Below are 17,967 nucleotides of genomic sequence, written 5' to 3'. Positions count from 1 at the left end.
CATGATGTCAGCATCATCTCTCAGTGCGCGGATAGCCTCTCGCTCCGGCACAGTAATGTTGTCTTTAGGGAGTCGTGACTTGACGATGATCCTGCAGGTCTCCCTTCATATCTGCTCAGCTTCCTCCTTGGATAGGCCCCGGATTGCTTCCTCTACGCTGCTGATGATGTCCTGTTTCGGTATGGTCCTTGGTACTGGTGCAAAGTTCAACCGTTTCTTGAGGACAGAAGTTGTGGCTGCATCTAGCACCTTATCTGTCAAATTTACAATAGCTCTTGTGCTATTTGTCACCTTCTGGGTCAACTGAGCTCCAGAGAGTCTGCCGAATTTGTCGACCTGTTTTGCGGCAATATGTCGTTTCTGCACCTCACTGTCAGTGTGAGAGCAGCAGTCAACCCACTCCCAAGTGTGTGCCGGTAATGCTTCTGCCATTTTCAGGTGACATGCGTTCAGGATGCGTGCATTCTTGTCCAGTTCTTGTCGTGTGTTGTGAATGCGTTCCCTGACAATGGCCATCCCTGCTCGCCGTAAAATACGTTCAGTTTTCTTCGTTTTCACAGGATGTCTTAATTCCGCAAATCGTGGCAAGATGTTCTTGTCTCGGCAACGTTGGAGGAAAGCCAATGAGCTGAGCAATTTGGCTTTCCTGTTGCGTTCTTTCTGCAGCAGCTTAAAGCTACAGAGCATCTCCTCCCCGTAGAGGTGTCATAAATGTGAATGTATGCTTTCCTGATGTATACAGCTGGCGAAGAGTGAATGCAATGAAGAAGATGAAGCCGGCCAGAGTGGCCGAGTGGTTCTAGGCGCTACAGTTCGGAACCGCGCGACCGCTACGGTCGCAGGTTCGAATCCTGCCTAGGGCATGGATGTGTGTGATGTCTTTAGGTTAGTTAGGTTTAAGTAGTTCTAAGTTCTAGGGGACTGATGACCTCAGAAGTTAAGTCCCATAGTGCTCAGAGCCATTTGAACCATTTTTTGAAGAAGATGAGCAGATTGGTCCAATAACAGGCACTATGAATAACAGTCCGAGTGGAGTGACATTCTTCAAGATTTACCAATATTTGTGTTTAACAAGGACATGGCACTGAAATTAGACCTACAGAATTTTGTCATCAATGCACTTGATGAGTTGTTTTTTTTCAAGTAGTTCCTCTGTGTGAACAAACAACTCTATAAGTGAGCCAAAAAGCAGAAAAACATGGGAGGAGAAGATCAACCAGACTCTCCAGGTTGAGGTATACAGATATTGTGGAAATAAAAGTATTTTTTGGGACTGTTGTTGCACATAGGGCCTTGTTGTTTTCCATTAATAGAACATTGCAGGGAGTACAAGTCCGTTTTACAATGTCACATTCTGGAGATCTGACATAAGTAGAAACAGATTTTGGCTGTTATTGAGACATCTATACTTCTCAGACAACTCATCAAAATGCAATGACCAACTCTACAAAATTAGACCAGCTTTGGACCATTTTAATAGTATCATGAACAATAATTATGTTATAGACAAGAATGTGTGCATTGATGAATCAACAGTTTTGTAGCGTGGCCATCTTTTTATCAGTTAGTGCATCAAGAATAAGAAACACAAGTATGGTGTTAATTTTATGAACTCTGTGAATGTAATGATGTGGTTCTAAAAATAAAAACTTACTGTGGCAAGTCACAGGAGAAGGCTAAGGTGAGCCATGCATCTGAAGCTGTTTTACACCTGATGGAAGTTTTCTTGAACAGAAGATATGTGCTTCTTATAGGCAATTTTTATAATTCTGCATCACTTACAAAACTGTTGTCTACTTACAAAAACTATGTGTGTGGAACATTATGTAACAAAAAAAGGAATACCCAAAACTGTTAGTTGCTATGAAACTAGAGAAAGGTTAGATGGTGTGGAAAAGAAGTTATATTGTTGTTGTTTGCAAACGGAAGGACAAAAGGGAAGTCTTGACCATTTATAATATGCACTGTGCCAAAATTGTGGAAATTCACAATCAAAATGGCTAAGTTGCCTCGAAATCAAACATAGTCAGAGACTTCAACAATAGTATGGCAGGTGTTGATCAGTCAGTTCAAATGTTATGTCATTCAGCACTGAGAAGAACTATTAAATGCTCAGAAAAGCTCACTATATATGTAACAGAAATTTATCTGCACAATGCCGTTTGGTTTTACAATCAATCAGCAGGAAGGAGCTTCAAATCTCTAGCTTTTAGAGAAAAATTTATTCAGGTACTGACTGGAGATGAGAAGCCAGATACCCAGAAGGAAATCAGGACAGGTGGCAGCTTTCACTATTTAGAGATTAGATGCCCTCTTTTTATAACATTTTGTTTGCTGTATTCACAAAGTGCATGCGACTAGATGTTTAATTGCTGTAACAGTTTGGAAGAGGAACTTTTGGCCAAAAGCTACAATGTATAGCAGTCTGTTTGTTGTGCCTGTTTGTGACTTGATGTGTGGTTTATATGGTGAGTAGCAATCTATCATTTTCATAATATTGCTGTTTGTTTCTGAAAATGAGATGAGGCCTTTTGCAAAAACCCATACTTTTAAGAACATTATTTACTGTTTCTCTCTGTGTGATCATCTGCAAAAAGTACTGATTCTGACAGTAGTAATTATGTGGAATATCATATAGGTGATTTATTCTCAGTCTGAAGAATCTCCCCTGCTTACATTGACTGAATTATGAAGTACACCCTTCTGCATTTTTTTCATTATATATGAAATTATCCACTGGCTGGCTGTACCATCAATTGTATAAAACTTCAGTTTGTTTAGGAAGAGATTATGATTCACACAGTAAGAGAAAATACCAACTGGTGCTATTCCATTATTTAATGCTTGTAAAATTTGGTGAATGACTGTCTTAAAAGGTCTGTAGTTTTTGACATCTCTCTTATCACATTTTTGTTATAGAGGGGTTTAAAAATGGCATATTGTGATCACACTGAAAAAATTCCTGAGTTAGTGATCTATTATACAGTAAAAAAAAAGATAGTACTTATTAAGTGGGCTCAGCTCTTTAGTACTCTCATGGAAACATCTTCAAATCCACATGAGTTTTTATTTTTGAGAGCATATAAAAATTTCTTAGTTTCAGATGGAGACATAGGTGAGACATCTAATATGATTGAATTTTATGAGCGTTGCTTTATATATTGCTTCCACTTTTCTTCTGAACAGCTTGTCCATGTTTTTCTTACTATATTTAAGAAATTATTATTAAACATTTCTGCTACCTGTGACTGTACATTTACAGGCATTTAATTTAAATCAATAGTGATGTTATCCTGCTCTGTAGCCTGTTGTCCTAACTCTCATTTCACTACTTTCCATACAGACATAAATCTGTTGTCAGAAGTACTGATTTCTGATATAATGTGCTTGTTTCTTAACTTTTTAGTAACTTTTCTTAGTAATTTTGACTAATTTTTGTAGTATCCAAAAATACATTTTCTTTTTCCTTCCACAAAGCACTTTAATCCCTCTAGGGAGCCATAGCTTTTTACATGGCTGTTTAATGTCTTTTCTGATTGGTTTATGGACAAAGGTACTTTCCAATGATGATATGAATTTATCACGGAATAGACTAATTTTTATATCAGAATTTAGTACACTATAAATTTTTATCCCAGGTCATCTTTTGTAAATTACTGTTAAGATGTTTGAGATGTTTGTGCAGGAGTCACTAATTATTCTAACTGATTACCACTGAGGGGAATTGATAATGTAAGATGTAACTTGTTTATCCCAACTTACTATGCACTATGATGAGAGAGAGCATTTATTACTGTGTTATTTTCATGTTTTGGACTTCATCAAAGAAATCATTATCAGTCACAGTTCTACTGCCTTTATCCATCTCTGTTAGAAAGTCAAGTACTGAGATCAAACTACAGGAGCAAAATAAAGTTTGCAGATCATTTTTCACATCAGAATTCTTCAAATATCTAGAATAAAATCACCAAAGGTTTTTAATACTACTTTGCTGTATTACAGATAGCATAATAAGGAATCCATGAGTCTCATAACTATTTCAAATTTACCACTTTGGATCTGCAAGATGATCCATAGGTTGGAGCCACACTTCTAATACAAAAACATGCAGATAAACAGAAATTTAAAGTCAGGTAGTATCATTTGGGAGAGGAGAAAGACTGTGAGGCTACGTTACCAACATGGAATTAATTCTGGAAGCTATCATCTTGGATTTGCCACATAATTCCACTATGGAAATGTTATCATGTGCCATATCAAACTGACAGATAATTACATGAGAAAAACAATGGAGTCTTGTTGCAGGGTTGTTGCTACTTGTATAATCCATTCCTGGTGTACTTTAACCAACACATGTACAGGAATGTGGACACAGGCATGAATAATCCACTCCCTGATTGACGTACAACAGAGCCACAAAGTCTATCACTATACACATTTCTTAGTATCACATTCACTTGATTTTTGTGGAAGTGAATAGTAAAAATATGCAAAATACATTCAGATCCCAGCAAAGAGCAATATATACAACAACCAGTTGTCTGCCTTCAAATGTTTTGAAAGGCTGGAAATCTTAACTGTTCCTTGTGAATACTTTTTTCAGAATGTCATATTTGAAAAAAAAAAAAAAGAAAAAAAAGCTACTATGCTAAAATTGTTTAGCAGGTAATTATGAAACTAGAATAGCTATAATTTTCATACAGACAGAAAAAAATAAAGTTAAAACTTAGAAAAGTTTACTGTACAATGTCATCAAATTATATAACATATCACCATAACATACAGAAGACACAGATACGATCTGCTCTTTCAAAGCAAAACTAAAAAAATTATCTACAAAATATAAGTTGTGTATGGTAATGGAGTAACCTGAATTTAAAAAATGTTTCTTAATTTAAGAAGGTATGCATCATAATATATGCTGAAATAATAATTTATAATGCTAGAAAAACAAATGTAATTACAGATTAAAAGAAAATTCATTGCCAATTATAGTGTAAGAAATTAATTTTAAACTGTTAATATGTCAACGGTGTGAATGATGACATTCACACAATGTAAACTGTTTTGTGGATTGATTAGGAAATTAAATCACATCTGCTTCAAAAACATACATTACACTATGCATTGTCAACTCACCTGCCTGACAGAGACGATCTATCATGTCAGTGGCAACACGTAGGTCAGCATCACCAAATTCATAATAGGAAGTCCATCCCTGAGGAATGAAACTGCGTCTTTCCTGAATTATTGCATGAAACCATGCCAACACAAATAGGGCTCCTGTCCGTAAAGTTCGATTGTTTGCTGCATGGTTCCCAGAAGGCCCAGAAAAGAATTCCGGACCCCATGTTGCCAATGTTCTTTGAATGTTACGTTTCAGACCTTGTGGAGACTATAATAAAAAACAAGCCAGGAATTTATCAAAAACATGTAATTATGATTTTGAACAATTGTTATATATGCATTATTGCAAACTGTATATTGAAAGATTTTGTTATGTTTTAACCATTAGCCAGAACTTTGGCACTCTGGTCCTGAACAGCTTTTTCAAGTTCTTGCAGCCAGAACCTATCTCCTTCCGAATGCTATGCTCTCAAATAAATTCAGCACATATTTCATGCCCATGATTTCTTAAATCTTCCTCCAAATATAAATATTCCTTTATGTACCCTGCTACTAATGCACGCAAGTAAGAGTGTCAGTGCATTGACTGTGGGTCACCGCATGTGTGTGCTCAATCACCCGCCAACTGTATGTGCGTGGGCCAGCCACTAGAGGCAACCAGTAAGAAGCGTGCACATGGGATGGTCCCCGCCACACTGTCACCTGGCAACTCGCATGGAGCAGCACTGACTGAACCTCTTGCTTTATTTCTTGTTTGTATCATGCACACATACGTTTGTGTCTTCTGGAGTCCTGAGAGGTTTAATGTTAAGAGGTTATGAATGAATCCATGTTTGTGTGACTTGGATCGGTTTGTGTATTGCTTTGTTACTACATGATTGCCAACAAGTTTGGAACAGGTTCCAAAGTGAAGTTTCATCACATTTATTCATTATGGATGCCATGCTACTGGTCCTAATTGAACAGCTTCCTTCAGCTGTGACCACTTTGTTGGCTTCCATCAACAGACGGAGTACCATTCCACTGGCCCTCCATATAATGATTGAGCCAAGAATTGGCAAGCTTATGAAAAAGAACTCGAACATTTTTTTGGATTTTGGTGTAACAGACTCAAATTTGTGCAAAACCTTATTCTTCTCGTGGATTCCACCTAAGGCGTATCAGTTACTGTGTCAGCTTGCCACTTGACAAGAATCAGCAGCTCTTGCTTTTGATCACATGAGCAGTTTATTGTCCAACTACTACTATAAGCAAATGCATGTCATAGCAGCACGAGATGAATTCTGCTGATGCCTTAATAAACAAAACCAGACATACTGGCCCTGGGCAGCCAAACTTCACAGCCTTAGCTGTAAGTGTCAGTTCATTACTGATGTCCATAATGACACCATGATGCCCATGGTGTGTGACACAATTATCTGTTTAGCTCCATACAAGGAAGTGTTCCAGAAGCTCTATACTGTGAACTCCTCCCCCAGTCTTTTGAAGTTTCTCAGGCAGCAGGTGACCAAACTGATGTGGCATTAGTGTCACCAATGTGCCCACTAGAACAACAGAACAGCTTGCACGAGGGAGCAGAAATGGTGAACATGCAAGCCCAGTGTTGAGCTGATCAAGTCTGTGCCAAGCAGCAGCAAACACCACAGCACCAGCATCAGCATTCTCCATTTCTGTCTTGTCCAGCACAAAAGGCCCTAAGTGCTGGACTGCTTGTAATGCTTGCCACACAAAAGGCCACATTGCATCCGTGTGTTGTTTGCTGAAGGCTGTTCAGGATATGGACACGGATGTAAACAGTGTGAGTCCAATGCTTGTGACTTCTCCCACGTTGTTTACTGAGTTAAGTGTTTTTTGCCAAGTGATCCAGCTGCTAGTTGACACAGGTGCTGCAGTGATGTTATTGAATTATCAGACCTATGTGAGTTTAGGATCACTCCAGCTGACATCAGTCATGAGGAAGCTGGTTAGTGCTGTTCAGACAATTTATGGCATCTGCCTCTTACAAGTCAGTGGCTTGTTCCATTACACTTTTGTTGGTTGCTGATGATGGTGTTGACAACTTGTTTCGGATGGCACATTTCATGCCTTTGGATTTTCTATTACCAATGCAGTTCACCTTGTGTCCCATCAGGTACTGTATTCACAACTGGAAACACTGTATGAGGAGTTTTCGGACTCGTTTTTGCAAGGTATAGCTTGTGCAACAAATTTTTCTGTTCATATTTCTTTTAAATCCATGGCTCAGTCTCATTTTTGTTGTGCATGTCCTATTCCTGTCACTCTGAGAGATCAAGTGAAAGCAGAATTGGACAGACTTCAATCTCTAGGGGTGGTGCAACCTGTTATGGCCGGTGAATGGTCATCTCCATTGGTTGTAGTTCAGAAACCGTAGGAGGAACCTTGCCCCTGTGGTGACTTCAGTACTACTGTCAATGCATGGTTGATTGTGGATATGTATCCTCTCCAACTTGAGGAGGAACTATTGGGTGGCCAGTGTCTTTATAAAATTAAATTTTCTGAAGCATATCTGCAGGTTACTGTGGATAAAGAGTTTTGGCAAATTGTGGTTTTGAATACTCTTTTTGGTCTCTAACAATATTTGCGCCTTCCTTTTGGTGTGGCTAGTGCCCCTGACATTTTCCAATGATTTTTAGCACTATTGACTATGACTGTCCTGGGTTGCATTAACTACCTGGATGATATTGTTTAAAAAAAAATTTGCACTTTGTTTTCTGTTATATAGTCTGCAGGCTTACGGTACAACCATCTATTGTTTCTTTGGGGTTCGAGGTCTCGTGGGATGGGGTTCGCCCTCTGTCAGACCACATCCCTGCTGTTACGTCTATGCCTAGCTCCTCATCCATGAAGGAGCTTCAGGTTTTCCTAGGGAAGACAAACTACTACCATAAATTCCTGTCAGGAGCGACCACATTGGCCCACCCATTGCATGCCTTGTTACACAAGAATGTACTTTTGTACTGGAACCCAGATGGCAAACATGCTTTTCAAATGTTGAAATCCAAACTACTCTCAGCCCCTTGTTTAGCTACATTCTGTCCTTACAAGCACATAATTTTTGTGACTGATCCCTCACAGCATGGCCTCAGCAGGATCTTAGTGCACTGATATGCTGATGGCTCTGAACGACCTTTTGCTTTTGCCTCTAAATCTCTCACTTCGGCCCACAGCATTACTCTCAGGTGGAAAAAGAGGCTCTTGCCATCATCTATACTCTCAAAAAATTTCATGTTTTTCTTGTATGGCTCACCTTATAACAGACCATAAACCCTTGATTTTCTTGTCTAACCTTAACACTTTCTTGCCTGACAAGGCAGCACACCACCAACAACACTGGATGCTGTTCTTGTCTTGCTACAATTGTGGAATCCATTTTCGACCTACATCTAAACAAGCCAATGTGGATGCCTTGTCCCACCTTCCTGTGGATCAAGATCCAGACTTTGGTCGAGAAAAACTGCTTTGCTTCCATCTTGATACTGAAACACTGGCCTCAATCAAGAGTTTCCCAATTATGAGGTTGCACATAGCAGCTGCCAGTGCTGCTGACCCAATTCTTTGTCAGGTGGTTTGGTTTGTCCAACAGGACTGGCCAGATAAACTGCCAGGTCATGCTCCGGACCCTCTGCACATTTACTTTTCCTTATGGTTGCACACTTACTTTTCCTTATGGTATCATCTCTCTGTCTCTGATGGTGTTTTGCTGTTGTCCACAAAAGACCTCTCTCTTGGAGTAGTCATTCCCACCACTTTACAGCATGAGGTTCTATGCCTTCTCTACCAGGGCCATTGTGGAGTTTAGTAGACATGATTTTTGGCCAGGAATTGATGGCGAAATTGTTAATATTGTTGGGCCTTGTGAGCAGTGTGTCTGACAGCAGGCCATGCCAGCCATGGGAACACATTCATGTCAACTTTGCGGATCCTTTCTTGAATTCCTATTGGCTCTTAGTTTTTGATGTATTTTTCCAAAAAATGGTTCAAATGGCTCTGAGCACTACGGGACTTAACATCTGTGGTCATCAGTCCCCTAGAACTTAGAACTACTTAAACCTAACTAACCTAAGGACATCACACACATCCATGCCCGAGGCAGGATTCGAACCTGCGACCATAGCAGTCACGCGGTTCCGGACTGCGCGCCTAGAACCGCTAGACCACCGCGGCCCGCTGTATTTTTCCAGTTTTCTTACATTCTCGAGTGTGTGTTGACATCGGCTCAGGTCACACTTCATATGCTTTTGAGGTTTTTTTTCTATTGAGGGGCTGCTTTGTACCTTAGTTCCTGATAATGGGCCCCAGTTAGTTTCTCACACATTTCAAATGTTTTGTTCCTGTCACAGCATTTGTCATGTTATGGCTCTGTTATTCCGCCCTCAATCAAATGGCAAGGTGGAACAACTTGTGTGTATGTTCAAGTCTTAAATGAAAAAGTTTGATGGGGGAGTAGAGCACGGCTGAGATACTTCACAACCGGCAGCCACACATGCTACTCCACCTTCTGTGGCCTGCACTGCACCTGCCGCAATCAGATTCATCTGGCTGCTAAACACCAGTATCACACCTGTGGGCATGACTGTTTGGTTGCCATCCCAAGTGGATACTGGCCGCTGTTGTCTGCCACCAGGGATGCCATCTTTGTGATGTCAGTATGGTTGACAGGCTGGTGGTGCACCACTTTGATCGATTGTGGACCTGCTAGCCACCAGAAGCTATCAGTTTGCAAGTGCAGCCCCCATTGGTGCAGTCTGCTCCACTGCTTCTTGCCTCGAGCCCGTTGTCACCTGCCATTGAGGTGCCCCTGCCCCACTGGCTGCCTGCTTCACATGTGTTGCCCTGGGATTCCAGCATTCGGCGTCAGTCCATCTCTGGCCTCAGGTCTGTAGCTGCACCCTGTTGTTCCTGTCGGGCTGCCTCCACTGGTCCCCTCATCATCACCACCTCAGCCATCATTTCTGGTGGGACCAGCATTGTGTCCTCCATCCATGGATCTACCCACTGATAATGATGAAGAGATGGTGATGGCACCCAAATATCCCATGCTCTTGTCGGGCACCACAAGGGACCACCGCTCTTGGGTGTGCCTACACATTCCGGCCTTATGCTCAAGTGCCTGCCCGGCACATCATCCTATCACCTCTGTTGGCACCAGCTGCCGCTGCTCTGTATCCAATGGATGTCTCTCTCTCTTTGGGCTGCAGGCGTCCTCCTCCATTGACTGGGCACCACTTCACATGAGAGAGAGATATGTGCTGCATCCTGCTACTAGTAAACATGAGCGTGAGAGTACTGAGTGTGGGTTGCCATGCGTGTGCGCTCAAATCATCTGCCAATTGTATTTGCGAGGGCCAGTCACTAGACACTGCCAGTAGGAAGTGTGCACATGGTACGGTCTCCGCCATACGATCTACTGGTGGCCTGTGCCTATATATGCATCTAACAGCAATGACAGATCCTCTTATATTCCTAGTTCATATTGTGCACACCAGTGTTCTGTGTCTTGTGGAGTCCCGAGACGCTTAAGGTTCAGAAGTGATGAATAAAGACATAATGTGCACTCTATTCAGTTGATGACTACATAATAACTGCTTCTCACTACACTGTTGGCATGCATGTCTTTGTCACTCTCTCCCTTGAGATGAGCAATATTGACCATCTTGTCTGGTAAATGATCACTGAGGTGAAAGACCTACAGCTCATGACTAATAACTGTGTTTGCCTGACAGATAATTGTGTTTTCTTCATGGAAGAACCTCAAACTAGAATTAACTGGAATATTAATAACCAAACAACCAAAATATCAACACTACAGATTTCTGTAGTTGCTCATACACATTACCTTTCGCCTAGCTACACCGTGATTTATCACTCAGTTGCTTCTTAAAGAATTATTTTCCCAATCTGCTGTGCTGGGATAAGTACATCTTAAATGCAAATATATGTATATACTGTACATTGAAAGGTAACAGGTTGAGGGTGGCTCCACTTATTACAATTATACTCCTTAGTTTCATTTTTACTGTTATTTCAAATGAATATTTTATTAATTGGTCCGATGTTCATAAAACTTTATTGTCTATGGAGTAACCATGAGATTTCTAGCAATGTAATAATTAGTTTTTCTACAGACATATTATTTAAAGGGGTCTTTAGCAATTTCAGTCTCTACAGAACATGTGGAGATGAGATTTCCAATGAGCAAATATCTAATTGTATATAAAATAATGTACCTGATTCGAAAGCCCTAAGTTGCTCTTTCTAGTTAACATTTAATTTTTCCCAAAAACTTTATATTTAAAAAGTTATTTATAAATCCCAGCAAATGTGTACATAGTGATAATAAATAGTTCAATTAACTTTGTTAATTTTATAATTACTTCCTATACGGTGGACCAAATCATTATTTGATTCACTAAAATGACATCAATACTAAATCTGACCTTTATATTATTATAAATTAAAATGTATTTATTGATTTCACTAGACATTCATACTGTCATCTACATATATAACCATGGGACAGTAGGTCCATCGGACTGCATCTACCGATCATTCAATCAACATCTTTGCGTCAAAGTCTTATAGTTAGCATCCATGCACAAGTCAACACCACTGTAAATATCTTTGCTAAAGTTCTTTGAGCCTGTAGGAGTTACTCACTTTGAGAACATCATTGTAACCTGTGTTACATCTGTGTCAGTAGAAGTTAGTCTAAATTCAGCAATCATTTTATCAACGGCACATTGTCAAAATCTGCCTTAATCATTTCATCAATATCTCTGTGTCAATAACATGAATATTTATGTATTATTATCAGTTATAAAAAAGAACTTGGAGGGACCAGCACCACCAAGATTGGATGTGATGGCCCGGGAAATCTGCTTTTGAACTAGGCTGGTGAGGTAATTACATGCAGTGAAGGGTGGGATGAAAACGGTGGTGTATTGCTGTAAAGAGTCTGCATCTTAAAAAAATACGTTTGTCTCGAATGCCAAGGCTGCATGGGAGGGAATGTTTGACATGGCCACTGTCAAAATTTAAGTACTGTTGTTGGTTGGTAGGTTTAATGTGGACATAAGTATATAGCTGGCCTTCAGTGAGGACAAGATCAACACCAAGGAAAGTGGCATGCGATTCAGAATAAGACCATGTGAAATTTAATTGGGTGAAGGTATTCAGAGATTCTAGGAATTTTAACAGGTCAGTCTCACCATAAGTCAATATGGTAAAAATGTTATCAACATATCTAAACCAAAGCAGGGGCTGAAGACTTATGGATTACAGGAAAGACCCCTCTGAGCAACCAATGAAAAGGTTGGCATAGGAAGGAGCCATCCTGGTTCCCATGGCCGTACCCCTGATTTGTTTGTAAGTCTGTCCCTCAAAGGTGAAGCAGTTGTTGGTAAGTATAAAATTGATTAAGGTGAGTAGGAAGAATGTCATAGGTTTGGAATCAGGTGGGCACTGACTGAGGAACTGTTCAGCAGCTGACAGACCACGTACGTGGGGGATGTTGGTATAGAAGGAGGTGGTATTAATGGTGGCAAGCAAGGCATGTGGTGGAAGTGGGATGGGCACAGATTTCAGACGTTGGTATCTTTGATATAGGAGGGCAATCTTTGTATTATGGATTGTAGGTATTGATCAACAAAGGCAGATACATGTTCGGTGGGTGCTTTGAAGCAAGGAACTATAGGATGGCCAGGATGATTGGGTTTGTGGATCTAAGGCAGAAGGTAAAAGGTGGAGGTGCATGGTTTGGGAGGGGTGAGAAGTTCAATAGGTTGAAATGTTCGTCCTTGTGAGGGGCCTGACATTTTAAGGAAGAACTGCAGGTCAATTTGAATCACAGGGATGGGATCTTGATGGCAGACACAGTATGTAGAGGTGTCAGACAGCTGGTGTAGACCTTCATTAACATACTTCTTTTGGTCAAGTACTACAGTGGTAGATCCTTTGTCTGCTGGGAGGATAATGATGGAGTCATCAGCTTTTAGGGAATGTAGAGCCTGGAGTTCTGCAGTAAACAGGTTAGGGTTATGTTGTAGGTACCTGAGGAAGGGTTATGAAGCAACACGGGATGTGAGAAATTCTTGGAAGGCTTGGAAGGGATGATTTCTAAGTAGTGGTGATGGATCAAGGTGGGATCGTGGTCTGAACTGTTCAAGGCAGGGTTCAATGTCAGGTTTGCTGTTAGAAAGGTTTTGGGACTGGGATGCAAAGTGATATTTCCAATTGATATTACGTGTGCAGGAGAGTAGGTCCTCCACTAAAGCAGCGTGATCAAATGGAGGTTTAGAGCTGAAAGTGAGACCCTTAGATAATACAGATAATTCACGAGGTGAGAGTGCTTTAGATGAGAGGTTAAGAACACTATACTGTTGTGACTGGTTCTTGTTATTATGGGTTATTCTTGGTCTGAGAGGCAGTGGTGAAGGCTGTGGGATGTTAAGGTGGTTGGCCAAGCTTGGTTCGTAGGAGAGGAGTGGTGGTTGGTGGAGTGGCTGTTTAGGGAGCTGCAGAGGGACGGGATGGTAAACACTACTGTTCAGGTAGTTTAGGAGAAGGTGGGAAAGCTTTTTGAGGTGAAGTCTGGCATGTTGTTGCAGTTTGAAGTTGGCTTAGTGGATGATACCATCCAAGGAAACATGAGGGGCAGATAGCAGCAGGATTTTGTAGGAGAGAAGTCTGGTGGAGTAGAAATTGGCTGATGAGGCATATAGGTTACAGACTATCTGAGTAAGAACAAGAGATTGCTGTATCTGAAATTGTAAAAGAGTCTAGTGTAGGGTAGGATTACATACAGAAACAGGAACTTTCAATATTAGACCTTCTGGACTAACTCCAATGGACAAGCAGGTTTCGAGAAACAGAATGTGGGACTTCAGTTTCGACAGTGCAAAAGCATGTTTTTGATAAGAACAGGTGTAATACGAGATAGGAGTCATCATGGCAAGAGAGGACAGTTAGGAGAGTTAGAAATCATGGGAGATGAGAAAAAAATAAATAAGCAGAGGGTGGAAAAGATAGAAAAATGGAAGAAAAGCAAGGAAAAAATTTGGAAAAATCAGAAAAATTCGTACAAAAATCCTGAGAACAGGCAATGGTTAATAATGATTGGGTGATCTATATGATATGAAGAAATGATTGGAAAAGAAAAAAGGGAAAAAAACTGATTGCGAAACTCATGAAAGCAGACAAAATTTAAGAAAACAGGGTAAACAGGTAGTGAAAGTCATACGAGAAAATGAAACCTACTTACCTTCGCAATTAAAGTGATGTAAGAGATGGCAGTTAAGTCAATCAGAGAAGTTTGCTAAAAAACAAATGCACAAAAATGTGAAAGAATTACATACAAATGAGATAAGTGGAGGGTGGGAAAGAAAATAGCTGTCAAATTTGCAAATAAATCAGTGAAAGATGATCGGGAGAAGGTCATGAAGTGTAATGAACCATAAATTGCTATATTAAAATTTTTAAATAACAATGGAATTGTTATACACAAATAAAAATGGAACTGTCTACGAGCACGGAAATCAGTAGTAGAAAAGATGTAAGGGAAAAGTGTTGATTAATCTTGGTGATACAGATAAATAAATGAACAGATTAACACATAAGGCAGAAAACATGATAATTTGAACAAGACAGATGACAACAAAGACTGACAAGAGGCTTACATAAGAAGGAATTGGTGGAATTCAGAATAAAACCATGGGAAATTTGATTGGGAGAAGTAATTCAGAGATTCCAGGAAATTTAAGAGGTCAGTCTCACCATGAGTCCATATGGAAAAGATGTCATCAATGCATCTAAACCAAACTAGGGGCTGAAGACTTATGGATCCCAGGAAAGCCCCCTCTAACCCATAACAAGGTTGGTATAGGAAGGAGCCATCCTGATTCCCAAGGTCATATCCCTGATCTGTTTGTAAGTCTGCCCCTTCAAAACGTAGTAGTTGTTGGTAGGTATAAAATTGATTAAGGTGAGTAAGAAGAATGTCATAGGTTCAGAATAAGGTGGCCATTGACTGAGGAAATGTCAGCTACACACTTCCGTCCACATTAACCCTACCAATAAACAACAGTATTTACATTTTGACAACTGCCATCCTCTCCTTGTCAAACATTCCCTCCCATACAGACTTGGCATTCAAGGCAAATGTATTCTGTTGGATGCAGACTCTTTACAGTAATTCACCACCATTCTCACCTCAGCCTTTGCTGCACGTAATTACCTCACCAGCCTAGTTCAAAAGTAGATTTCCTGGGCCATCACATCCAATCCTGGTACTGCTGATCTCTCCAAAAAACAACTTCAGAGCACACCACTGGTGACTCAGTATTATTCTGGTCTGGACTGTACTAATCAGCTACTTTGACAGGGCAATCACTTCCTAAAATCATGACCTGAAATGAGATCCATTTGTCTGAAATCGTGCCCACCACTCCTAGAATAGCTTTTTGTCATCCTCCAAATCTCCGCAATATTCTCGTGAGACCCTATGCTCCTTCTACACCCATCTCCCTACGTTATTGCTCCTACCCCTGTGACCATCCCTGCTGCAACACTTGCCCTATGCACCCTCCTAGCAGCCCTGTAACTGGCAAAACATATACTACCAAAGGGAGAGTCACCTGTGAAATGACATGTCATATACTAACTTTTACATTGGGATGACTACCACCAAATTATCAATTAGAATGAATTGGAATAGGCAGAGGGTGTATACTTGCAACACATAATATTCTATTGCGGAGAATGCTCTACAAAATTAGTGCTTGTTTCACCACACATGCCATCTGGATTCTTCCCCCCAGACACCAGTTTCTCAGAACTCTGCAGGTGGGAACTAGCACTACAACATGTCCTTGGTTCTCACCACCCACCTGGCCTTAATTTACATTAATTTCTTCCATCTCAGCATTTCTTCACAGTAACTACTCTTTTCTTCACTCTGTTTTAGTTTTCTACATCTTTCATTGTCTTACCCATCTATTTTTCACCACCTCCCCTCCCACCTCTGTTACATAAAATCCAATTAGTTTTTCACTTTCATTAACTCAAGCATTATGTTTAAGTAGTAATCTCTGTCTTGCATATTACCTACCCTGTCTTCCACCTTTAAGCTCACAGGTTTTCAAATCTTGTCTGATGCAGTACCCAACCACAGTCTTTCCTTCTTATCCCTGACCAGCAGTTCTGGGTGACTTTCCCAAAATCTACCCCTTTTCCTAGACTTCTCCAGTCCTTTACCTTCACCCCTCTTCCTTCCCCTTCAACCCTTCTGCCTGAAGAAGAAGCCACTGGCTCCAAAAGCTTGCCTAATTACAACCTTCTTTTATGTGTGTGTTCTGGTGCCATTGGGTGATGTAATGTCTCTTGCAGCGGTCTCTCCACGATATTTTCAGAAATTTTATAAATTATATAACTCAGTACATATCTCGAAATATCTCTTCTTATCTTACCGATTATCAATGCAAAGTAGTTTCAAGCCCAATTATTCCTTGGAGCGTCCATTTACTCCATGGAATAGCTGCTCTGCTATCTATGTTTTCTCTTATGAAAAAGAAGGAAGAACTTCTTGCCGATTAGTCGTGAAAGAAGGATGTATATGTATGTATTGTTGGGCTAGTCGCCATCTTGATGAGATTCTGTATGAGAAGGAATTTAATACATGAACTAAACTAAAGTAAGTGTGTTCGCGTATTATTTAACTGATTATTATTGACAGTGTCTGCTTACTACGCTGTGTTGCACGGGATCAGTGGGGAACGTCTGATTTACACTGGACGAACCTGCCGCTTTGTATTCTCAAGATATCCAGTTACTGCAAATAAATAGGCTAACACGGTCTTACCAGCAGATCTCCGGTCTTCCCCATGTGATCACCGAAAGTTAATAATTATTACAAATGTTTCCAGGAGATCGACTGACAATTTTCGTCGCACCGAGACTTCAAAATTGCTTCACTGCCTTATGGAATTTAAGTTAAGCTCAATTTAATCAGGATAGAACAGTATTGAACTGTGTGAATGTGATAAGCCTGCTTTGTCAATGAAAATTCCCTTAATATACGCATGTTTTTACTATCCTGATCAGTGAAGCTAAATTAGGCCGGTGTGAGAGAGGTTTTTAAAATTTTAGATCCCACACAAAATATATTAAAGTGAGTAGATTTTGTGTCTGTCCAATTAAATTATTTTGTCAAAAATTGAGTGTTTTCATTATTGTATAAACCCATTACACAAATATATAAATTTTCTATAAATGTAAAACTCACCTTCCATCCATACATATAATATTTAGGAATGTAACACTAGAATGATTATACTACATAATGACATGTATATCACGTTAGACTTAAGTGCACTAATCATCTGAGACTGCTGATGTTTCTAGAAACCAATGGAAGTAAGCCAAAAGACTGAGGGTTGTGTTCCTACAGGTTTCGGTGAGTAGTTATATCAATGCAGCCTGTAAATCTACATCATCAGGGTAATTGTAAAAATTCAATTGAGATCGGTATAATAAAAATTATAACTACCTAGAAATGACATATTTATTACATAAAACTGGAGAAAAAGCTGTATTAGTCATGTCAAATCTAGACACAAATAAATATATGTGATTTATAGAATTTGAAAACATTATAGATTGATTAAAAGGATGGGAGACAAAGTAGAAATGTGTGGAGTGAAAAGTAATAAAGTTTAGATCCTCAAAATCATTTATATAAAATGGTTCTGAGATTTTAATGTAAAAACTCTTCTTAATGGCACATAATATCTTTCAATTTCCAACAGTAGTAATTGGAAAATGCTA

At 39.9% G+C, this 17,967-nt stretch overlaps 1 protein-coding gene across 1 annotated transcript in view; it reads right to left on the bottom strand.

The window, feature by feature from the left end:
* LOC126161972 (cytoplasmic dynein 2 heavy chain 1) overlaps window positions 1-17,967 on the bottom strand; it is a 778,966-nt gene that overhangs the window by 47,773 nt on the left and 713,226 nt on the right. Inside the window, 1 exon segment of the mRNA XM_049918163.1 lies at window positions 5,140-5,395. Coding sequence (XP_049774120.1) covers window positions 5,140-5,395 — 256 coding nt within the window.

Source organism: Schistocerca cancellata, chromosome 2, assembly GCF_023864275.1.
Source record: "Schistocerca cancellata isolate TAMUIC-IGC-003103 chromosome 2, iqSchCanc2.1, whole genome shotgun sequence".
NCBI lineage: Eukaryota > Metazoa > Arthropoda > Insecta > Orthoptera > Acrididae > Schistocerca > Schistocerca cancellata.
The sequence above is the reverse complement of the archived record's forward strand: the minus strand, read 5'-3'. Positions and strand labels throughout refer to the sequence as shown.